We start from the raw sequence: 25,749 nt of genomic DNA, 5'->3' as shown, positions 1-25,749 counted from the left end.
TATATAAACTTGCACACACATATAGCCGTAGGCTGTGAGCGTGCGTGGGAGAAGTTGCACATTTCTGTCTGCTGTACATCTTGTTGCTTTGTTTCTCAAAGGAGTGAACAGGGAAGAAGGTAAGGAAAGGGCAAAGGGAGAGGAGATGAGGGTCATGTGAAAAGCCAAAGTTTGAGGTGAGGAAGCCACGGTTCACCTCTGCTTGGACAAGTCTGTTAAATGTGTGTTTAAAAAAACGGCTGCTCTATTTGATCCTCCAGATCAGTACATATGCAGGACAGGTATTACACAGTATCAGGATTCTACTCATTCTAGACTGAACAGTAAAAAATGTGAAAAGGGAAGGGAGGGTAAGATCGAATAAAAGAGAAAAGAGAAAAGCAGAGGAAGAAAAAAATGACTAAGAGAATGAAAGGGAAAGAAGAAAAAGAACATTACCTAGATACCGCCCCACACCTAGCTATAACCCAAAACACACCACAGATCATTTATCTCATGACCTATCTCATGACCATAGTGCATCACTGCACTATGTCTGAAATTCATGATACATGACTGAGTCCAGCTTTTTCTCATCTTCCCTTTGAGCCTTTCACCTGTCCTTTCATCTCTTTCCTCTGTCTCGTTTATCAAGCTGTGCAAAGTCAAGGAGAGGTGCTTCATTACTGCTGTAGGATTTTTGAAAATCCTGGTTTTACTTTATTCTTTAGTCAATTAGGCTGGTTTGCCTCTGAGTTACATATAAAAAAACACACACACACAAAAAACACAAAAATAGAATTCCACTTATTCTACCGCATTTTCTTTCATTCAGAAGTATTTAAAAAAAAGGTTGCTCACAATCCAATTTAAAAAATCCTGTTCAGACATTTATTTAAATAATCTTCATGGTGAATTCCATTCCAATTGAACCAATTCACTCAGTTCATTTGGGATAATTGTGTGCTGCTGTTTCATTTATGTGAGTTAATCTAAAAAAATGTAGACATGTTAAGTTTAGTTTTAATGTTTAGTTGCAATGCTTGAATAGTGAAATTAAACCAGCAATTCTTTATCCAGGTGAGATTCAGTAATATACAGGCTTTGGCTAGTAGTCCAAATACACAAATACAACCACATTTAACTTCACAATCCAACACACACCATTGATTTAGTGACTTACTGAGGTTTTCATGATCTTCTATACTCCAGTGTGTCCACTACCTCGTGTCCGAAGTCCCCTTGGATATGTTCCAGGTTTCCTGTCACTTTGTCGGCATAAGCAGGTACAGAAAATGGATGAATGGATAAGTGCATAGTAAAGATGTTGGTCTTTGGTCCCTTGGGCAGCCAGAGCAAATTCATTCTGTTTTAAATCTGGTGCAGGCAGATACAGAGAGATAGTAGCAGTGGGGTGATATGGGAGAACTAGGGGAGGTTGAAAGCAACTGCCTTCTGGATCAGTTGAAAGGGTCGAGTGGTGTACGGGGAGAGACCTGCCAGGAGTGGGTTACATAAGTCCAGTCTTAAGGTGACAAAAGACTGAACAGAGACCTGGGGCTATGTGGAGAGAAATGGTCAGATCCTCTTGTAATGGAGAAAGCGCAAAACTGAATCAGGATAAAAGTGTGAGCAAAGAAGGATAGTTGGTTGCCCAGATCTCCCCAAGGTTGTGTGCTCTATAAAAATAGCAACATACAGAATAACTAAAAACACAATTAGCATAAACAGTTTCAACACAGCAGCATGCTAGATCATGCAGATCTCCTCTCCTCTCTTATCCCATCCTCTCCTCTCTTCTCTCCTCTCCTCTCCATGCTGACAGCTCCCGAGCTGCCTCTCCTCTTTATAGTAGTAGTATTTTACCAGGCCTGTGACACAATTTTCTGCCTGTCCAGCACACAGATACACTTAGATTAATGAAGGCACACACACACACGCACACAAGCATGCTTACACACACACACACACACACACACACGCACACGCACACGCACACGCACACACACACACACACACACACACACACACACACACACACACACACACACACACACACACACACACTTGTTGTAGCTGGACTGGGAGTATAATGATTAGTGTGTGCTGTCTCATTAGCTCTGTGCTACTGTGACCTCACTGGGAGAAGAAATGCCTGGCCCATGTTAAAGCCCTGTAAATATTTGACTTTAACTCTTCAGGGCATATTGTTCCCAATTTTGCGCTCTGGTGGTCTGTGACCTCCATTTCCCAAAGTGTGTGTTTCTTTGTCATTGTGCAATCCTCTCTAGCTCTGATAAAATATCTAATTGCCTAAAAGAAGTGAGGGTCAGAGCAAAGCCTGTCAAGAGCACCTGACTGTTAATGGCCTTGCTTATGTCTGGGATTTGAACTTATAGCACCATCCCTGTCTGTCTGTCTGTCTGTCTGCAGTGGTGGATGACAAGTTCTCATAAACCTCAGATAGCAAAAAGGCTCCCAGTAAAAATTCAACGTGTAGAGACATTCACAACGAACATTAAGGTTGGAAGGTCATATTTACAGAACCACATACGAGAAGCTATTACTTCAGAAGCACATACTTTTTTCGTTGCACATTCATTTCCTTTAAAATAAATTGGCATCTTGGCAAGTAATTTTTTTTTCCACATCACCGGATTGTAGGCCTATCTGTCATCAGAATAGCTAAACACTTATATTTCTGTTCCTCTGCCTAAATTTGGTGCCTTAGATTTCTGCCTAGATTTACTATCTGACTCTCCCAGTCATGATTTTGCTAAACTGTGTCCGGCGACAAGGAGAGAGAACACTCAGAATACAACTGTTGGCAATACTGTTTCACTCTTACTTGTTTTCCCACAGTGACCGCTGTCTCTCTATCCATCTGTTTGCTCTATCGCTCTTGGCTCAGCAGGGCCCTGATCGACTCTTAGTTTAATCTTCTGGGAGGAGAGAGGGAGAGAGAAAGAGAGATGAATAGAGTAGAAAAAGTGTGAACCTGAAGTTTGACCTAGCCGTCGGCAGCCTTGCTGTTGATGAGCAGTCTCATGCACGCACACACATACACACTTATGAAAACATAATCACACACTGCCATCTCCTAAACTGGAGGAAGACCTCTAAAGCAGGGGCCCTGTACAACACACACATCCACATCCACACATTCATATGCACACAATAGACCACCTGCTCTCACACTTGATATTATCCACTTGATCTAGGCATAATGGAAGTTCTCCAATTCATATCCTCACAGAATAAAGCCTGTGTGTGTGTGTTTGTGTGTGTGTGGGTATATACATGTATGTTTGCAAATTTATGGAGACGTTTGTCCTCTCTGTCTTATTTATTCCGGCCATTCATCACTTTCTGCCACCCCCTCATGGTTCACAGTGTGCCCACTACAGCCCAATTAGGCCTTGTAACAATGCCAATTAAGCAATTAAGACCCAAATAACCTGAGTGTCCTGCGGCGATGGAGCTTGTGCCAGCTGCATGCCCGTGCTGTGCCCAGTCTGTGCCTGCTCTAGGCTGCCTACAGGGCACAAGCGTCAGCTGCTTTAAGAGAGGCCCAGAGTGTGATTAAGAGCTGTGTAACCCTGGCTCATAATCAGAAAGGAGGCAGTCTCATTTGCCTGATGTACTCCTTAATGAGTAAGAAGGCTGTTTCCAGATCAGCTTGGCTTTAAACAGAATTTGTTCGAGTTGTTGTCTGATCTCAGGTGCTTTAGTCGCAGATCTTTAATACATAGAAGCTGTTATTTGTCACATATACATTATAGCACAGTAGAAAGTTGGGGTGAAAGCAGAAGGTCAGCCATGATACAGCACCCCTGCAGCAGAGAGGATTAAAGGTCTTAATCAAGGGCACAACAGTGGCAGCTTGAACCCCAATCCACTGATCAACGATGCAGAGCCTTAGCCACTAGAGCAACCACAGACTATTTGCATATACAGTAATAATACAACTGATTTGGGAATAAACAACCAACACTTTAGTTAGAAAAGCATCAAAAATCTAATCAAATTTCTATCCCATATAATTAAGGAGGGTTATTTAATTAATAATCTGCTAAATAGAATAATGGGCATGTAAACAACCTAAGAAAATGCAATTAGTTCCTCTAACAAATTATGTGTGGCAATTCTGCTGTATTTTAAGTCATGAAACCAACAGGGATAAAGATAAAAAAACTCAATGCCAGTTCTTTCTTAATGTTGGTTATATGTTTCCCTCATTTTTGACAGTTTAATACTGAAATTGCAGACATCTGTATTCAGACAGCAGACATAACTACAAACTTATGTGCTATTCTGAGAGTTACATGAGTACTGCACAAAAGCCTGCCTCAGTTATGTATGAATCTGTCCTTCACCTTAAGCATGTTTTTCTTGTGCAAAATGGGCTCAAGCGAGGCGATTATGTATTAAGTCCAGCATTGCTGTCTGAATTTTAAATGTAACCACAATATGCCACACTGAAATTAAAGTTTGGTCTGTAAATACACAAAAAAATATACATCTAGAAGTTCAGGCCAATATTAAATACATATAAACATGACACTATTCAGACACTATTCAGAGTGTTCAGTCAGCTTGAACATTTTCTTTACCACAGGGTGCATCAAATGAACCAAAACATGATATTCTGCTTGTTTTAATGAATCAGTTTAAGTTCAAACTCAATAGCATGATGTAACAGATTCATCTGTCTCATCTCATTATGCATAAATGTAACCGTCAGAATACGATATATAAAAAAATCAAAATAATAGGATGTGCTGGATCAGGTGCTATTTAGGAAGCTAATAAGTTTGGATGGTTTGTTTCAATTAAATCAAATTTGCAGGGATTAGAGTGATAATTACAACCCATTCATTCAGCGGTTTCTTTGTAATATACTAGACTCCTATTTTCTTACTCCAATGTTTACTTTATTGCTCCTCTTTTGCTTTTGTTGCATTGTGTTACACTTGACAGCACAGAAAAATACTGCTAATTCCTTCTTCAATCTGCATTTTCTTTCCCAGACATTTAGGCTGTTTTTTTTAAAGGCAGTGATTTATACACTATTGGTGGAAAAAAAATAACAATCGCCCACACTACCACTCAAGTAAAATAAACCTACCGAAGTGTATAAACCATATCTGAATATGAGTCTCCTCATGTAAATATTACTGTTACTTTTATACTCGACTCGCCAACTTTGAATACATCCCTTGGTGTATCTGTGTTTGCTTACTCAGTGTGTGTATGTGTGCATGTATGTATGTGTTTTAACCCTTGTGTTATGTTATGTACAGTAGGCTTTGTAAGAAAATTCAGAGATGGGAAAGGTTAGTGATAAGGTTGTATAAAATGAAAGCCTTAGAAGTAATAGACTGATGAAAGGGGGGAAAACATATATAAATGAAAAAAATCACAGCAATTTTTGTTTTAAACGACCTGCATGAGTGTTCCTGTCCTGTCACTGAAAAAAAAAGTTGAATATCACTATGTGTTTCAAATACCCCCAAACAGCCTGGCAATGTAATTAAGACCATTAGACCATTATATGACAGTGATAAAGCAATAAAGCAGGACAAACCACGCAGAGGACTATATTCAGACTGCTGATGGTTTCTGTGGTAATAACGAAAACGAAAACGATGATGATGATGATAATGACGATGATGACAACATGAGAATATTGCTTGCTCTTCATTTTCGTTCTGTTGATTCTCTTGGATGCATTTATGTTCCCCGGGACTGTGCTCTTCTAAATGTGCGCATATGTGTGTGCGTGTGTGTGTGTGTGTGGTTTGAAAAATCCTCACTGGAAACAGCTGCTTGCTCACCAACAGCTAACTACTAACTCCAGAGGAAATGCATATAAAACCCGTCGATTCATCCATCATCACTCATACAATCAGAGGCGTTCAAAGAACAAAGAAGGAGCACTCAGTGGATGATGAATTTGTTTATGTTCTTAATTAGACTTCATCTCCTCATATTGTTTCCTTTACGTACTCTAACTGTTTCCGTGTGTACAACGGACTAACCTTTGTTAGACATAACTGACTGACTGAGCCGTGAAAAAGCTTTATCATCAGTTTTAAAAGTGTTGTTTCTCAACAAATCCCAGTCCATTCATAATTCAGTAGTGCCACAGAGTAAAAAACTACAGCCACGTTTTGTGGTATATGATCTGAAAATGTCACTTGGAATACATTTTCTGATGTCTGGCCTTAACAGGGAAGTGGTAGCCTAGTGGTTAAGGTGTAGAGCTAGCAATCGGAAGGTTGTGAGTTCGATTCCTATGTCCACCAAGCTGCCACTGCTGGGCCCCTGAGCAAAGCCCTTAACCATCAATTGCTCAGTTGTATTAAAAAAAAAAATGAGATAAAATGTAAGTCGCTCTGGATAAAAGTGTCTGCTAAAATGCTGGAAATGTAAACGAAAAATAAGTCAGTGTTAAACGAATACTCGTTTTCACCTCCCAGTACTATGTTTTTTGTATGCAGCATTAACTTCCTACAGAGGCATGAAGTAACAAAGTACACTTACTGTACTTAATGTAAGACTGTTTCTGTATCTGTGCATCATCTGGGATTGGGTATTGTGACAGTAACTACTACATTTGATTTGATTCATCACATACTGCAATCGATTCAGTACATTCGGCATTCAATTCAGTACATACTGCCTTTGATTCAGTACCTGTTGAATTCTATTCAGGACTTTCTGCATTTGATCCATTCAATTCAATTCAGTTTTATATGTATAGTGATTTTAACTTTGGAGATTGTCTCAAAGCAGCTTTGCAGAATATAAGTAAATATAATCTATTCATGAACTACTCATTCAATTCAGGACCTGCTGCATTTGATTCAGTACCTCAGTGTATGTATGCAGTCTGACTGGGGATGCGGTAGCCTAGTGGTTAAGGTGCAAGTGTCCCTGTTGAAATCCCAGATCCAACAAGCTGTCCCAACTATGAAATAAAACATTTCTCTGGATGCATCTGACAAATGGCATAAATATAAGTGAATAAAATCCAAACATACTACATTTGATATACAATGTCAGATTAACCACACAAAAAAAAGAAATACTGTACAACTGTTTTTCTTTTTGGTTTAAACCATAAAAAAGTTAACAGTTTACTCAGGTTTTGTTACACAAGTACAGTTTAACTGCAAATATATATATAGGCTTTCACAGGAACCACTAGGCACCTTGGACTGGGTGCTGTATAAGTAAAGATGTAAACAATAAAAAACTTCACCTGCAGGTAAATATTAAAGTTTACAGCATGAAAGAAGTACCTAGTGGTTACTATAAAACCTTATGTACAACTGAATGTCATTGCTGTAATGTTACAGCCTGACCTTCTTCATTGTTGAATGTAACATTTTCTCCTAGCTGGAGAGGTCTGACTTTTTTACTCTGTCTTTCTCTTCTACAGGACTTCCATGTGTGATTGCCAATGTGACCAACCCCATGAGGACAGTGCTGGGAAATGGAACGTAACAGACTTTTCCCCTTTGACCTTTGCCACATCACAGCAACCTGCCAGGGCTGAGATCACCACTGGCAGCACTTCACCCTTGTCTTTGTTCTCCTCTCTGTCCATTCTTTTCACCTGACCCCGTATTCCTGTCCTTTCTATCCACAGCATCTTGTCAACCTAAAAAAGATCAAGCCTCTTACACTCTATCCTGGAACTGTCTTAGTGGATAATCACTTCACCTACCACCTTCCTGATTTAAAGGATAAAAAAAAAAACAGAAATGCCAAAAGCAGACATGCGCCCACAGCGCTGGTGCAAGCAGGACTCAGGCTGTGCCTGCAGATTTTACACTCTTAGCTGTGTTTACGTCTTGTGCGTAGCACTGTGGCTTTCACTGGGTGCGTGTCAGCGCTCTGAACCCAGCGCCAAACACCCGGTTGTCAGCACAAACTATGGAAAGTTGCGTGGACTCAAAAAGGAACTGAATAATGAGATATTGGGTCCTGTGGAGCAGTATCTGGGTGTGCCCTATGCCACACCGCCCGTCGGTGACCGCAGGTTTCAGCCGCCAGAGGCACCTGGCTCGTGGCCTGAAGTGCGCAACGCTACCCAGTTTGCACCCGTGTGCCCACAAAACCTCCACGGCGTGCTGCCTGAGATAATGCTGCCTGTGTGGTTTACTGACAGCCTGGATGTGGCGGCTACTTACATTCAGAACCAGAGTGAGGACTGCCTCTATCTGAATGTCTACGTGCCCACCGAGGATGGTGAGCTTCCACAATCAGCACAGCACACTATATATAAGGATAAAGATAAAGATTAGATAGATAGATAGATAGATAGATAGATAGATAGATAGATAGATAGATAGATAGATAGATAGATAGATAGATAGATAGATAGATAGATAGATAGATAGATAGATAGATATTATGTTACATATATCTAAATATATTAATTATTAATTAATTACAAAAATCATAATTGTATTTAATCCAATTAATTAATGTTTGATATGAATTATTAGTTATTTTAAAACATGACATTTAAAATGATTTTGCTATTTTAAACAATTCTATGTTATACCATATATTAATAATGAATTATTTTTTACAGCTACTGTACACAAAAGCAGAACAAAACACTTGTTAAGTTGCCAGTCAGTGTGTACCATGTAACAGCTCAGCATCTTTTTTCTGCATTTTGGTTTTTCAGGAGACAAAACACTAAACACATCATATCTTTTTTTCTCCTTTTCTTCTTCTTTTGTCTCCACCTACAACACAACGCACAGAGTGTCCATGTCCATGTGGTCCAAATGAAAAGATTCTGAGGTGTCTTCAAAATGTTTTTTTTTTCTTTTTCTTATTGAAGGCCTTCGTTTGCATTTGAATTTTTTTCAGTAGCTATTTTAGTCTGGCTTTTGATTTTCTTCTTATGCAACTGAATATTCTTTTGAAAACACTTGACATCATGTCTCTCTCTCAAACACTGACACAGACACAAACACACACACACACACACACACACACACACACACACACACACACACACACACACACACACACACACACACACACACACACACACACAGGTGGGGTCCCTATGCAAGGGAAGGTTGTGTGTTAAACTGAGGCTAACATTGCTAAGTTAGCGAGAGACCTGGTGATATGAATTCACATGTGCTATGATCTGCAAAACTCTTTTTTTTTAACCACACACTGATTATTTTTCAATTTTAACACAAGTTCACTTCAATTTCATTTCTTAATTTTGGTATTAATTAATAACATTTGAAGTTACACTGAACATTTACTAAATATACTATAAGTTGAGACTACAGAGATTTCGAGCCAGGCTGTGGTGCTGATACACAGCACTGGCTTAACTCTGGGTCCATCTGCGATGGAGGAACATATTCCTGATTTGATACCGTTCTTTTTTCCCCACATCATACTGAGGAGGTGAGCATCTGAGCCAAGATCTGGTTAATACCAGTTTGAAAATACAGATCAAACAGTGCAAAGAGAAATCTGTCTTCGAGCACACACACACACACACACACACACACACACACACACACACACACACACACACACACACACACACACACACACACACACACACACACACACACACACACACACATCTCAAAGCAAAGGAAATCGAACCAGGAATTAATATCTGAAATGACTGAAGGTTGAGCAAAGTGAGATCAATCTGTCAGTCCTTTGTTTCCTTGGGTTTTGGGGTTTCAAAGATCACAAAAGCAAAAATATGCACTGAGCTGCTGATTTGTGAGCTCAGGATTTTGTTTTTTGTTTGTTTGATTTTTCTTTTTTTGCAATTAATACTTCCTCTTCAACCATTGTGTTGCCATCAATATTGGCATCAATTTTCTCTCCATTTCTCTGGTCTGGTCCCACACCACTGTTTTTGACCTTTTTTCTTGGTGTGAGATGGTAAAGTTCTTACTAAAACTGTTCTTTATTTTTCTTTCTTATGAAGTCTTTTGGTACTAAAACCTGTTTATATCAGAGTCAACTCCTGGAATAATAAGGGAATGTGCACAGTCTGGAGTGTAACAGCATGCAGACACATACCCACAGTGGATTAAATGTCGAGATAATACAGTGTGACACATCAACATGCAAGTGAAACTCCACTGGGGCTTCACTGAGAGTGCTTGAGTAGGTGTGTGAGTTTTCATAGGAACACCCCTGGTGTGAAAATGGTTGTTTTATTTTCTTGCCTGTCAACAACAACAGCAGTTTCTAGCTTTGCCGAGCTCCTCCTTCCTGCCTCTCTTTCGCACTCTCACTCCTTCTCTCTCTTTTTCTATTTTCTCCATCACAATGTGTCACAGTATAGCAAATCAGTGACTTCTTTAAACTTTGACGCTATCCAAATCAGTCCATGTGCATCTTCCTAAATCTCTAAATTCCACTTAATCCAGGCAATTTATTCCAGACATCCAAGCCATACTTTAAAAGTATAATCATGCACACCTTATTCCAGCACCAGAAAGAGCACTTAACATTTTGAAAGACTTACTTACTGTGAATGATATGCTTTGCTATGATCTAAACCGTGTAGCCTGTTCGTGTATGTGTGTGTGAACTGGAGCGTGAGACCTTCGTGTATTAGTCCATGTGCTGCAGATATGTGTGTTCAGATCCCCATCAGTCAGTGTCTATGAGAACGATTGGCTCACCCTGCTGCACACAGCATGTCCTCTCATATATCTCGCTGCAATCAATTCTCTGAGTGCTGGCCACTGCAATATTCACCAGCTCACTGACGATTCTTCATTCAAAGCCTTCTGCTTAATTCCTTGCCTCATGCAAGCGCTTAGCTGCTGCTCAGCCTCTTTTCTTTTGCTATCTTTTTCCTATAATGAGTGTTATGTCCTTGACTTTGCCCAAACATGCTTTTATCTCACACATTTATGTAATTCACTTCAACAGGGACTAGATAATTAACTGATAATTGGCTGATCGCTAACCTATGCAGATAAATCAGTGCATTGCACATAAGAGTTTGCTGGTATGGAAGTAATTTAGGTGATAAGTATTTAGGTGATCAGTATTTAGGTGATAAGACTGTTGAAGTTTAGTTTAATGCTTAGTTGATTTATCTGCACAAAATAATCAGATAACTGCATGTTCGCAAATGCAGTCACATTTGGACAACATATGAAGGTCAATTTTATAACATAATATACCCCTGACTTTTCTCATTGGAATTAGGAGAGGGTGATATTCATTCATTCATTTTCTACCGCTTATATGAACTTCTTGGGTCACGGGGAGCCTGTGCCTATCTCAGGCATCAAGGCAGGATACACCCTGGATGGAGTGCACACACACATCACAGGGCACACACACACTCTCATTCACTCACACACTCACACACTACGGACAACTTTCCAGAGATGAGAATCAACCTACCATGCATGTCTTTGGACCGGGGGAGGAAACCGGAGTACCCGGAGGAAACCCCCGAGGCACGGGGAGAACATGCAAACTCCACACACACAAGGCGGAGGCGGGAATCGAACCCCCAACCCTGGAGGTGTGAGGCGAACGTACTAACCACTAAGCCACCGTGCCTCCCTCGGAGAGGGTGATATGAAAAATAATATCAGATTGCAATCCTCAATATCATTTTCTTCAATGCAGCATCTGTATCACATTATACTGTATAGAGTAGGATTGCTAAAAAAATCTATAAGCGAATGCAAAACAATAGTGGGGAAAAAAACCTTTTTGATGACACTTCAAATATACAGTCCCCTCCGAAAGTATTAGAACATCAAGCTCAATTCTTTTTCCTGTACACTAAAAAGATCCGAATATAATATTAATATGAGTTGAGAGATCAGCTATCATTTCCTGATATTTACATGTATATGTATTAAACAACTTTTACAACTCAGTTTGAACTCAGCCATTTTTTAAATTGAAAAATATTGGAGCATGTTCACCCTGTTAGTTTGATTGTGTAAACAAGTAATAGCTTGGAATGTCTCCTGAAAAGTCCTGGGTTTTGTCTGTGAAGACTGCATTTGTTGATGAAATGGACAAACCAACATCAAGACCAGAGAGCTGTTAGTAGGAGAAAAGTAAACCATTTTGAAGCTGATAAAAGAGGGGAAATTGAGAGCTATGAAGAAAAATTAACGTCAACTACAAGTATCAAATGAAAGAATCTGCTGGTGTTCTAGAAGACAGACACCGAACAGGCTGACCCAGCAGGTGATGACAGAAATAGTGTGAGAGCTGTGAAGAAAAAACAAATAACAGCACTAGGTATCACGATCTACCATTTGAAGAAGAATTAAAGAGCAGGATTATAGAGTAATACAGAGAAATACAAAGATGAATCTTGGCCAAGATTAACGCCTACCAAAATAATGGAAAGGCCAAAGTGTGAAGAAAGAAAGGATCTGCTCATGAATCAAGACATACAAGCTCATCAGTCAAACATAGAGAAAGAGGTAGTGTCATGGCTTGGGCTTGTATAGCTGCTCACTAATCTTTATTGATGGTGTAACTCATGATGGTAGCATCAGAATTAAGACTTCAGGCAGATTTTTTCTAATTTTTAAAAATTTTGTAAATCCAATTTTTATGGGAGAAACGTCATCATGCAGAAAAACAAATCACACTGGCAGCACAACAAAGGACTTTATCAGGGGGAAAAGTGGAAGGTTTTGGACTGGCCAAGTCAATCACCAGACCTTAATCCAATTGAGCAGACACTAAATGGAATATCCCCCCAGGAAGAAACAACAAATGAAAGAAGCTGTGGTACAAGTCTGGAACATCATCACTAAAGACATATGCAGCAGTTTTGGTCAGTGGATCACTGGCTTGATGAATTTATAGCTAGTAAGAGAGATTTTATTTATTTATTTCTCAAATATACTTTGAATCTGTCTGTTCCTATACATCGTCTCACCTAATATGTGGTAGCTAAGTGGTTAAGGTGTTGGACTACTGATCGGAAGGTCATGGGTTCCTACCCCAGGGCCAAGCTGCCACTGCTGGGCCCCTGAGCATGGCCCTTAACCCTCAATTGCTCAGTTGTAAGTCACTCTGGATATGGGTGCCTGCTAAATGCCATAAATGTAAATGTCTAATAATTGGGTTGTCTGCCACCAAAGGTGCCATGTTCTTAGGTTGTTAAGCACATGTAGATGAAAATATCAGGAAATAAAAGTCAAATTCTGATCAACTCATAAACAATGAATGTCTTCATTGTATAGAAAAAAAAATTAAATAATTATGATGAAAATGAAATGCCTGTGAAAGTCTGTAAATGTGAGCCTAAAATGTTAGCTAAATCTTGTAGTTCAGCTGTGATAACTAGCCAGCAGTCTGAACCTGGTCTTTTATTGGCTGAACATTGCCAGGGATCAATTACAGCATACATCATGATGTCAGCATTTCTTAAAGAAAGATTACACAATGCATTTTCGAAAATGTGTCTGTATGCATGAAAAAGATTAAATAAACTTTAGCATAGATTGATGCCAAAATGTCTGAATAAAAGAGTGACTGAATATGTAAATAACTCGCAGTACAAATGTGATAAATGTGGCCTTGGTGCAAAAATAATCGTTCATATTCTTAATCTGATCTGTGTATATATTAGGGAGTAGGGGTGATAGTGGGCATTAATGATAAAGAGTCTGTTTGTCAGAAAGGTAGGAGAGTCGAAAGAAAGGGAATTGGATGCTGTTCTCTCTGACAGGAAAAAGAAGAAGCGTTTTGCGACAGCACCTGACTATGTGCAAACGGGGCTTCTTAATGAGCATCAGAGCTGACGGTACAGGTCCTGTTCACTTTGCAGGGATGAGTTCTGCTGCAGAACGGAGAGCAATGCAACTTGAAGCTATCAGACCAAGACACACACACACAGAGGTCAAAAGAAGAATCCAGGGTAGGGCATCTGAGAGAAACTAGGTTATTATCTGTCTCTAGTATATTGATGGTAAATTCTAGTAGCGTTAGACGAGGTCAAATAGCAATGAAAATACAATAATTGGTCAATTTTTCCTTGTATGTGTTTGTGTAAGAAACAGAGAGAACAAGAGAGCAGGGGAGAGAGAGAGAGAGAGAGAGAGAGAGAGAGAGAGAGAGAGAGAGAGAGCAGATTGTGTTAAAATGCTAGTTTGACAGCATGATAAAGAAACAACCGATCAAGGATTGAAAAATGACCAGGAAGCAAAGTGGATAATGAAGAGAGAGTTAGAGGGAGAGATAAACATAAAGGAGGGAGAAGTGACGGTTTAGGAAGCCGAGATTGAAGGTAGAAGTTGGAGGGTGCAGAAGGAAGGGTCTCCTTGGCAACCCTGCAGCTATTCCAGCCTGTAGCTGTCAGGCGTCATATAAGAGCTGAGTACATGTGAGTGTGTGTGTGTGTGTGTGTGAGTGTGTGTGTGTGCTCATCCATTTGCCTTTCTGCTAGTCTCTCAATAAGGGAATTAGCAACAACTGTGCACTGCATGCTATTTATAGCTTCGGAGACAAGAAGAAAAAAAAAGTTCTGGAGCGTGTGCATGTGTGCCAGGGTGTGTACTCCTGACTTCTGCCGTCATCACGCAGATGTTGAATTCTCAAGGGCTGATGTGATGTGCTGTCTTATCTCCATTTCCTTGCTCTCTTTGTCAGTCATCTGTTGTCTTGTCCTTTATTTTAGAACCCACTTAACCTAAGAAGCTTTTTAAATACATATTGCTTGTGTAAGAGATGTACTCTGTCCTGACATGTAGTGACACAGATATGTGGTGACACAGAGAGGTCTTTAGTGCTTCAATGGAGAGTGCAGAATCTCAAACAGAATTGTTCTTCTAATCAACAAGTAGATTTGAGTTGTCAGATGTTACTCTACAACCTTGCACATTTTGCCATTTTCAGGTTATGCCACAGATTTAGTTAATTTATGTCTGGGGAAAAATCTGTCCATTCCTTTGCAGTTTTTGCTCAGGGCTTTGGCTCATTTCCCTGTTGGAAAAAAATACAGTGTATTCCTATACAATGACAACTATTTAAAGAACAAGGAACCTTTTGTTTCATTAAAATACCATAGCCTGTGCCATTGCCCAGGTGAGCCCTGTTAGATTGGTTGTTTAAACACGTAATAGCTCTGATGGTCTGCATTTCTTTGAGCCCTGGGTTTCACCTGTGAAGTGTGCATTTTTTTGTTAAAATGGATAAACCATCGTAAAAACCAGAGAGCCGTCATCAGGACAAATGCAAGCCATTTTGAAGCTGAGGAAAAAAAGGGAATATTGATCAACCGATTCAACAATTTGGAATGTTCTGGAAAAGACAGACACCACCGGTGTACTAACAAGCAGACATTAAACAAGTTTAATGAAAACAACAGCAGTTGACACATTGTGATATTTGTTTCTATTTGGTTCATCCATGCTTTCTGTGAGGACAACTAGAATTTTAGTTCCTCCTGCCGACAAGTATGGTGCTACCACCAGCATCATTGATCACTAAAATGATTTTATGTGGGTTTTGAGCTGTATTTGGTGTGCTTCGACCATTATGCTTTAGCTAGACTTAACTTAACATTAGTCTCATTAGACCACAACTTGCTTTTGCAAAATTTCTCAGATTTTGTAACATGCCCTTTCTCAGGATGTTCTGCCTACAGTACTCTCTATCCTTGATCAGTGCTGTTGCAGGAGTTATGGACACTTCTCTGACACTTCATTATAAGGATTATCATTCTAATAGTGATGAATACACCATGATGGATTTCACTCTTCTCATATCACAAAAATAAGCATATTTGTTGACGGAATGGAGAGAACCTTTTTCTGTCAGGGAAATACAGGAGCATTTTGAGGTAGTGTCTGAGTGTATGTGGATAGTGCTTTTTTATATGCATTGCTCTGTAAAAAAATAAAGGGAACACTTAAACAACACAATGTAACAATCACACTTCTGTGAAATCAAACTGCCCACTTAGGAAGCAACACTGATTGCCAATCAATTTCACATCCTGTTGTGCAAATGGAATAGACAACAGGTGGAAATTATAGGCAATTAGCAAGACACCCCCAATGAAGGAGTGGTTCTGCAGGTGGTGACCACAGACCACTTCTCAGTTCCTATGCTTTCTGGCTGAGGTTTTGGTCACTTTTGAATGCTAGCAGTGCTTTCCCACTCTAGTGGGATCATGAGACGGAGTCTACAACCCACACAAGTGGCTCAGATAGTGCAGCTCATCCAGGATGGCACATCAATGCGAGCTGTGGCAAGAAGATTTGCTGTGTCTATCAGCGTAGTGTCCAGAGCATGGAGGCCAGTACATCAGGAGATGTGGAGGAGGCTGTAGGAGGGCAACAACCCAGCAGCAGGACCGCTACCTCTGCCTTTGTGCAAGGAGGAACAGGAGGAGCACTGCCAGAGCCCTGCAAAATTACCTCCAGCAGGACACCAATGTGCATGTGTCTGCTCAAACAGTCAGAAACAGACTCCACGAGGGTGGGATGATGGCCCGACATCCACAGGTGGGGGTTGTGCTTACAGCCCAACACCAGGCAGGACGTTTCGCATTTGCCAGATAACACCAAGATTGGCACAGATGAAAGCAGGTTCACACTGAGCACATGTGACCGAGTCTGAAGACGCCGTGGAGAATGTTCTGCTGCCTGCAACCTCCTCCAGCCTGACCGGTTTGGCAGTAGGTCAGTAATGGTGTGGGGTGGCATTTCTTTGGAGGGCTGCACAGCCCTCCATGTGCTCGCCAGAGGTAGCCTGTCTGCCATTAGGTACCGAGATGAGATCCTCAGACCCCTTGTGAGACCATTTGCCAGTGCAGTTGGCCCTGGGTTCCTCTTAATGCAAGACAATGCTAGACCTCATGTGGCTGGAGTGTGTCAGCAGTTCCTGCAAGATGAAGGCATTGATGCTATGGACTGGCCCACTCGTTGAGCCTCATTTTGACTTGTTTTAAGGACATCAAAGTTTTATCAGCCTGTAGTGTGTTTTTCCACTTCAATTTTGAGTGTGACTCCAAATTCAGACATCAATCATAAATTTGATTTTCATTGATAATTTAAGTGTGATTTTGTTGTCAGCACATTCAACTATGTAAAGAACAAAGTAACAAGACTATTTCATTCATTCAGATCTAGGATGTGTTGCTTAAGTGTTCCCTTTATTTATTTTTTTGAGCAGTGTAGTATATTTTATGTAGTGTCCGAGCTAAAGGCCAAAGGCATAGTAAGCATTGGAGTGTTTGGGTATTATGCATTTTCTAAATATTTGGGAACAGCTGACCTTTATGGCATGACAGAGACTGTGAAATTAGTAGGCTGCTGTAATAGAAATGTTATTGTTTGTATAAACAAATCCAAATGAAAGATAGTGTGCACTAGAACAGCAATGGGGCATATGAAGCCGAATGAGGATATGAAGATTTTTTATTATTATTATTTTTTAAATATTGTCCATTAACATGACTGTGCGTACACAGTATATGTATCTTTGTGAAATTACACCCTTAAGTTAATAACTGAAAGACACAAGAAGTTCTGAGCTGCAATGAAACAAGTAGTCTATGAGAATGCATTTACCAAATAAAAAATACTTGGGGAATTTGGTGAATAAGCAAAAGTTGTTTTACCACAAACTAGTCAGAGGAACAGTGCAAATATACACTATTAGGCCTAAAGTTTGTGTACACCTGACTATCATACACATACAGTACAGCTCTTTAAACAGCCCATTACAGATTGTTGTCCCCCTTTGCTTGGAAAATCCTCCTGGCTAAAAGTAGATTTGCCCTTTTAGAAACAAAAGCATTAGTGAGGCACCGATTTTGGGCGAGAAGTTGGTGTTGCAAATGATCACAAAGCAGTGGGGTTGAGGTCAGGGTTCTGTGTAGGACACTTCAATTCTTTCACTTCGGTCTTGGGAACCATGTCTTCATTGAGCTCGCATATGTACATGAACATTGTTATGCTGGTACAGGTTTGAGCCTCTGAGTTACAGAGAGAAATTGCAATTCATCAGCATACAAAGACATTCTGTACATTTGTGTGTTTCCAATTTGTGGCAAAAGGTGTGGAAGAATCACAGATGGGTGTGATGTTCAGGTGTCCAAACATTTTGCCCACCTAGTATAGTTTTATGTTCTTAATATTCTGTGAAGCCAGACTGGCATGAAGAGGCATGTGGGACAAAATGGCAGTGTATTCATTAATATTCAGTAAACACATTGTGCTAGTCAGGGTCATGGTGGATAAGAGCCTATTCCAGAAACACTAAGCTCGGTGCATAATAGGTTGCCAGTCCATTGCAGAGGACAATTTGAATTGAGGCAGTTCAGAAAAACAATCAACCTACATGCATGTTTTTGGGAGGTGAAAGGAAACTGGAGATCCTGGAGGAAACAAGGACGCAGCTCATGAATGTATTTTGCACGCATGAATTGTGAGAAGCCTTGTCAATCAAGAATTATTCAGTTTGAGTTAAAATGGATTTTTATAGCGTGTTTAACATTGTCATTGTCCCAATCACTGTCGTTGTGCACAGGCATTTTGTAACTACTTTCTGTTCACAAAGACCTTATTACATCATCAAGCAAGGTACGCTCAATTTGGAAAACCATAAACCATCTTTAGAGCTCAGAAACACCTGCTGTAGACAACACATCAGCTATATGTGCAGCAGTTTCGAGAAAAGTATCGTTTTAGAGCCATTACATGAGTTGCCTTTGTAGTTTTCTTCACCAGGATAGAAAAACTATTTGAAAATCTCTATTGGTGCACAATTTCTACAGGTATCTCATTTTTACAGATCGAGCTAAAGGTTATAATACTCTGGCAGTTGTTTGTGAGATGGAATTGCATAGAAATGGAAACGAGAGAAAACCCGGATTCTTGTGGATGCTTTAAACTGCTCAGGTTATTCCAGTTCTTGCTTTGTAATGGTTTCCCAAACTGCTTCTCTCTATTCTCTCTGTCTCGCTTTTGCCATCTCTATCATTTTATTTTTCTTCACAAACTCACACACACACACACACACACACACACACACACACACACACACACACACACACACACACACACACACAGACACACATTATATATATATATATATATATATATATATATATATATATATATATATATATATATATATATATATACATACATACATACACAAGTGTTATTGCCATCTCATGCTGTGTGTCTTCGTTCACTTGTTCCTTTCACTCCTGCTGCATGCTTTTCTTCCTTTTTTCTCTTTCTGCTGCTCAAAGGGTGTCTCTTCAGTTCCTGCTGTAGCTGAGTTGGCAAGTGGCTCTGAATGCAAATAAGACTTACTCATCCTCTCTCTCTCTCTCTCTCTCTCTCTCTCTCACACACACACACACACACACACACACACACACACACACACACACACACACACACACACACACACACACATTGTAGTTATAGCTATGCTTTGAAAAAACAAAACAAACAAAAAAAAACAGGGAGCAGGAGCCAAAAGTGAAGTAAGGTTGGAGAGAAAAAGAAGCTAAAAAAAAGATAAATGAAACTGAAAGAGATAAAGTGATATGTCATTTGTTGAATAGGAGAATAAAAGGTACTAGTTTTTCATCCCTTTTTTTGAGTAAGAATCATCATGGCATTTATTTGTACATGGCTGTATTCTAGTTTGCAATTTAAGCCAGGAAGTTACATCACTATTTTTAGAGACAGGTTACGTAGCAGCTTAATTTGATTACCGGTGCACACGATTCATTTTATTATTAAAGTCATCTGCATCTAATTTGTTAATACAAGGTTGCCAGATTTCACTTTTGTAACATAGCAGTTCTGGGTCACAGATTTTCATGCAGGGAAGAGTCTAGTGCACTGCCCTAAAGCTGAAAGGGGGCTTAAAGAACTTGCCTTTGAACTCCAAAAATTAGAGAGCAAATTCGACAGTTAATTGTGCAGACACATTAATGTAGCCATGAGATACTAAATCAAGGCCATGAACTCAACATGATTTAGATTTGGGGTATATTAGCACATTTTTAAATTCAATCAATACTGAAATAACAATTGAATCATTTTTAACTGGTTTACTTTTCTATAAAAAAAAAACATGCCCTCTGTAAAGGATGAGCATTCATCTTTCTATACTTACTGTTAAATTTTTTAATTTCATTAAATTAAATTAATTAAATTAAATTAAATTTTTAAATAAATTTTTTACATTTTTAAATTTTTAAATTTCTATACTTATTGTTAAATTTTAATTGAAAATTCAATCTATTAAAAATTCAGTCTTTGAGGTAAGCCGTGTCTGTGATTAAGATATTGTCTCCTCTGATGCACAAAAAAACAAAACAAAAAAAACATTTCAATGAAATTTAAAGGCTTGAAATATATTAATTCATTCAATTGTGTCATTCATTTATTCATTCATTCATTGTCTACCGCTTTATCCAAACTACCTCGGGTCACGGGGAGCCTGTGCCTATCTCAGGCGTCATCGGGCATCAAGGCAGGATACGCACTGGATGGAGTGCCAACCCATCGCAGGGCACACACACACTCTCATTCACTCACGCAATCACACGCTACGGACAATTTTCCAGAGATGCCAATCAACCTACCATGCATGTCTTTGGACCGGGGGAGGAAACCGGAGTACCCGGAGGCACAGGAAGAACATGTACACTTCACACACACAAGGCGGAGGCGGACCCCCAACCCTGAAGGTGTTAGGCGAACGTGCTAACCACTAAGCCACCGTTCCCCCCGAATTGTGTCATATTTTTGTATTTAATTTGAATTTTCATAGTTTTTGTGTATTTTTTTTAATGAATTTCAACATGATATATTGTGGTTAAATGTGACATTGACCCAAGAAACTGGCTGTAATGTTGCTTCTTGGACAAGCTGTTAGATCACAAGAAAATGCTCTGTAATTCCCGGTCAGAATCACACATTTTCTACTGCAAACTCCACCCCTCTCTTGTATCTGTGTTTATAACATTTACATGTGAGATTGTAAAATTCTCTCTGAATGTGGCCCATACTGACCATTTAGTATTAATGCATACAAAATAATGAGCACAGTAAGTCAGTAAGTAATCATCATATAAGTCTGTAGTTATAAGAGTTGTCTGTTTGACACATAATGATTACAGAATCCTTCTGCAAGCTGTCCAGATATTGTAGAATGTTACCTCTATATGAATAATCTAATCATGGTTGGATTATTACTGTGCACATAAATCAGTTATGGCTGGTGGTTTTTAAAATAGGAGAAGCACAACTGTCTGTTATGGACATTGATATTAATGTGTGTGTTCTAATATGCTATCACTTTTACAGTAACATCTTGTTCACATCATCTAAGTCTAATAATAAACACAGCCTGGAAAGCACTGACTTTTACTGTACCAATTCTTATACATTTGACATTAGCAGTGTTTACATTCACATCATTTGTCAGATGCACATCATCCAGAGTAACTTACATTTATATAATTTATACACCCGTGCAGATTAGGGGTAAGGGTCTTTCTCTAGGGCCCAGTGGCGGCTTGGTGGCCCTGGGATTTGATTGAAGTCACAACTTTCCGATTAGTAGTCCAACATAACCACTGAGCTAACACTGCCCGACCAATTTTGTGCCAAATGCTAGCTGAAGAAGGAAATGACAGCTATCTAGATACTTGTTGTAACAGCTGATTCGACAGAACGCCTTCCGCACCCAAGAGGGAGCCCTCACCCGAATTCTAGCACGTCCAGAGCACAGATATACACTTCCTGTTTATGCTTCTGGGTTTAGTAGGATAAATAACGTGTCCATGCCAACACACTGTGAAGTATTGCTGATTTATCTGCGTAGCAAGCCGTGTTTTCTTTATAGTGCATGTTAGTATTTTTCTGTGTTTCTACAACTTTGTATTTTGTATTTTTCCCTGATTGGATTGTTTGTACTACTGCTTGCCTTTTCTGGTTTATCTGAATTTATTGTCTGTTTTCCCATGTTCTGGATTTTTGGATTTGGATGAGTTTGCCTGATTCTTTATCAAAATGCCGTTCCTCATATGGATCTCAGCCTCATTATTACACTAGTGTTTAAATCTGTTTTTACTAGGACACTCAACTACTGTAACTGCTAGTCGAGCTTCAAGTCTTTCTGACTAGCATTGATATGTTTGAGATGTCAGTTATGTTCATTACCATTTCATTGTTTGGCTTTTAGTTCTGAGGTTCCTCCCTTTGTGGAGCACTTCCAATCATGAAGAATGCTCTGTTTTTTTTTTCTCCATGAATGTCAGGATCATTCAATTCAATTCCATTCAATTTATTTGTATAGTGCTTTTAACAATTCCCATTGTCTCAAAGCAACTTTACAGAAGTATGGAAACAGAAGAGAGAGAAAAAGGAAATAAAGATAGAAGAAGAAGAAGAAGAAGAAGAAGAAGAAGAAGAAGAAGAAAAAAAAAGGGAAGAGGAAAGGGAAGAAGAAGAAGAAGAAGAAGAAGAAGAAGAAGAAGAAGAAGAAGAAGAAGAAGAAGATAAATAAGGATAAAAATAAATATATAATAATTAATAAATAAATTAATATATACAATCAAATTTTAAAATACTATATATCTATCCCTATCCCTAATGAGCAAGCCAGACGTGACAGTGGCAAGGAAAAACTCCCTTGAACGAGATGATATGAAACGAGATGATATGAGGAATAAACCTTAAGAGGAACCAGGCTCAGAAGAGAACCCATCCTCATTTGGGTGACACTCTACAGTAAATAATGTAAATGCAAATTTCTAAATTTCCCTTCTAAAACAGTTTGTTATAGTGCAACCAAGAGCTAATGGGTCATGGCAAACTCTGAGCTTAGCACAGACCTGATTGCTGATGAAGACCATACAGCTGACTGACACAACACTGGTTCAAAAGAAGGCATGACGGTCTCCTTGCGGCTCCATCCACAACAATCCCATGAGACACTGGCTAACCATGTAGATCAATTCATGTAGACAAGACTCCAACCAGGGGTAGAACATCAGGCTAGGTGTAATCAGGTGATGGACAATAAAAATTAAGTGCAAAGTACAGACAGGGACTCTGGCAAGACTAGCTATGACATCATAACTAAAAGGCTAGAGTCAGAATTTTTGCCAGACATGAGGGCTTCCGGGGATTTAAAGCGTCCCGCCACTCTACAGTCTGCAAACCTGAGCGACTTGCGAGGGTGGTAAGCTGACAGCATCCAGACATCCCAGTTCACCAAACACTATATGCCCATAAACCCTCCAGATCTGCTCAATTATCTAAGAAAAGCTATTCATAAAAAGCTAGACTAAACAAATTAGTCTGGAATTAAACACTGAGACTGTGTCTGAGTCCTGAACACTAATTGGAAGTCTGTTTCATAACTGTGGGGCTCTGTGAGAAAAAGCTCTGCCCCCTGCTGTAGCCTTTTCTACTTGAGGTACTACCAAATAACCTGCACCTTTTGATCAAAGTAGGTGTGACAGATCATAAAAAAACAAAAGATCTCTCAGGTACTCTGGCGCAAGACCATTAAGTGCTTTATAGGTTAGTTGTAGTATTTTATAATCAATGGGAAACTTGACTGGGAGCCAATGCAATAAGGATAGGATAGAGGTGATATGTTCATATCTTCTGGTTCTAGGACTCTACAGTAGCTGCTGTGTTCTCGACTAACTTTAGCTTGTTTATGCACATACTGGAACATCCAGACAGTACAGCATCACAATAATCTAACCTAGATGTAACAAGTGCATGAACTAGTGTTTCTGCATCCTGCATTGACATCATATTTCTTATCTTAGCAATATTTCTGAGATGAAAGAAGGCTACCCTTGTGATATTATTTATGTGAGCTTCAAATGAGAGACTGGTATCAATAATCACAACAAGGTCTTCTGGTGAGTCATATCTGACTTAGTTGAAACATATTGCTGCTTGTCATCAGCATAACAGTGGAAGCCAATATCATGTTTACAAATAATTGCACCAAGGGGTAGCATATATAGGGGAAAAAGCAATGGGCCTAAAACAGAACCTTGCGGAACACCGAACATTACCTTTGTTTGTTTAGAGTGGTCACCATTTAGATCTACGAACTGATATCGATCTGTCAAATAAGACCTTATCCAGGAGAGTGCTGTCTCTTTAACACCAACAACATGTTCTAGCCTATCAAGTAAAATAGCATGGCCAATGGTATCAAAAGCTGCACTAAGATCAAGTAATACTAGCAAAGAGACATAACAGGTCATTTACAACTTTAACCAGCTCTGTCTCTGTGTTATGATGAGGCCTAAATCCTGACTGATATATTTCATGAATATTATTTCTATGTAGGTATGAGCATAACTGCTGAGCTGATCTTGGAGATAAAGGCTCATTAACTTTTCTTTCCATTAAATTATATTATATTTGAATCTTCCTCCTTGAGTCTCAGTGAAGCACAGTGTTGAGTTGTGTATCACTGCTGTGTCTCTCTAAGTCAGGTATTGACTAGCAGGTAGTGGGACATCTGATTTACTAAAATATTATATTTTAATAATGTTTTTGGGGGAGACTTAAACTTAGTCTTAAAGCAATCATCTATGATATAAATGCAGTTACATATCATTTGTATATTCTAAGAGGTTAAGGCTACACATCCAAGGTGCTTAAATCTGCTACAATACCAGCATGATGACAGCATGTGTTATTTTACTGGCCACATTTTAAACATTTTAACAAGATTAAGTCTGTGTCACTGAGGCAGGGAAGAAAAAGATTGTCTCTCAAAATGAGCAAGATTTACGCTAAATCAGTGTGATTAGCCTGCATCTGTCATACCCCCTCGTACACAGTACACAGGCATAAAAGAGGCAATAACATCTCAGCTTGTTTAACATTTCTAAAGACGTATACAACCTTCCAACAGTGGCTTCTAGGTTCTAATAGGAAGTTCAGGTCTGCACAGAATGTCGTATGCCTTTTAAATAAATGTTTTGCTTCACACCTCTGACCTTGCTGAGGCATTGTGAAAGATTCAATGAAGCAGACAGACATGGGGCTGTGTGTCATAGTGCTCATGAGGCCCGCCAGTAATTGTCACCACTGGTGTTGCTGGGAAATTGCTTTAACCTTCATGCCTTCTCCATTGCCACCACTCCGTAAATGTCATCCTATCTGGCTGCTGTCTCTCTCCCCTCTGTTTAAACACTCCTTTTTTCCACATGCTCACCCTATCTTTCCCAAACATTCTGCCTGTCTCACACACACACACAAACCTACATAGACACTGTGTACATGACAGTCACCTTGCCTAGCAATCATGTCCTCTTCTGCTCCTGTTTTCCTCTATCTTCTTTATATCCTCCTCTTCCACTTATTTTCTCACTCTCTTTTTGTCCTAACCCAGAAACCCCATATTTTATACTCAGTCAGTCATCAGATGCATTTCACAATCTTTTTAGGTATTTGGGAACTATAGGGAGAGGAAGAACCTGGACTAATCGTGGCCTAACGGTTCATACTTGACTCCTAACCCTAATTTTGTGGGTTCGATTCTCGGGCCGGCAATACCATGACTAAGGTATCCTTGAGCAAGGGACCGAATTCCCCCAACTGCTCCCTGGGCGCCTCAGCATAAATGGCTGCCCACTGCTCCGGGTGGATGTTCACAGTGTGTGTGTACTTTGGATGGGTTAAATGCAGAGAATGAAATATGGGTCGCGTAAACGAGTATGGGTCA

The 25,749-nt window shown here is 39.5% G+C and overlaps 1 protein-coding gene across 2 annotated transcripts in view; it reads left to right on the top strand.

Moving 5' to 3' along the window:
- nlgn2a (neuroligin 2a) overlaps positions 1–25,749 on the top strand; it is a 167,359-nt gene that overhangs the window by 63,106 nt on the left and 78,504 nt on the right. For both annotated transcript variants that reach the window (XM_047801468.1, XM_047801465.1), the window contains exon 2: positions 7,427–8,238. In XM_047801468.1, coding sequence (XP_047657424.1) covers positions 7,752–8,238 — 487 coding nt within the window. In that variant the 5' untranslated portion in view covers positions 7,427–7,751. The remainder of the gene's footprint in view (positions 1–7,426; positions 8,239–25,749) is intronic.

This window comes from Tachysurus fulvidraco, chromosome 1, assembly GCF_022655615.1.
Source record: "Tachysurus fulvidraco isolate hzauxx_2018 chromosome 1, HZAU_PFXX_2.0, whole genome shotgun sequence".
NCBI classification, from domain to species: Eukaryota; Metazoa; Chordata; class Actinopteri; order Siluriformes; family Bagridae; genus Tachysurus; species Tachysurus fulvidraco.
The sequence above is the reverse complement of the archived record's forward strand: the minus strand, read 5'-3'. Positions and strand labels throughout refer to the sequence as shown.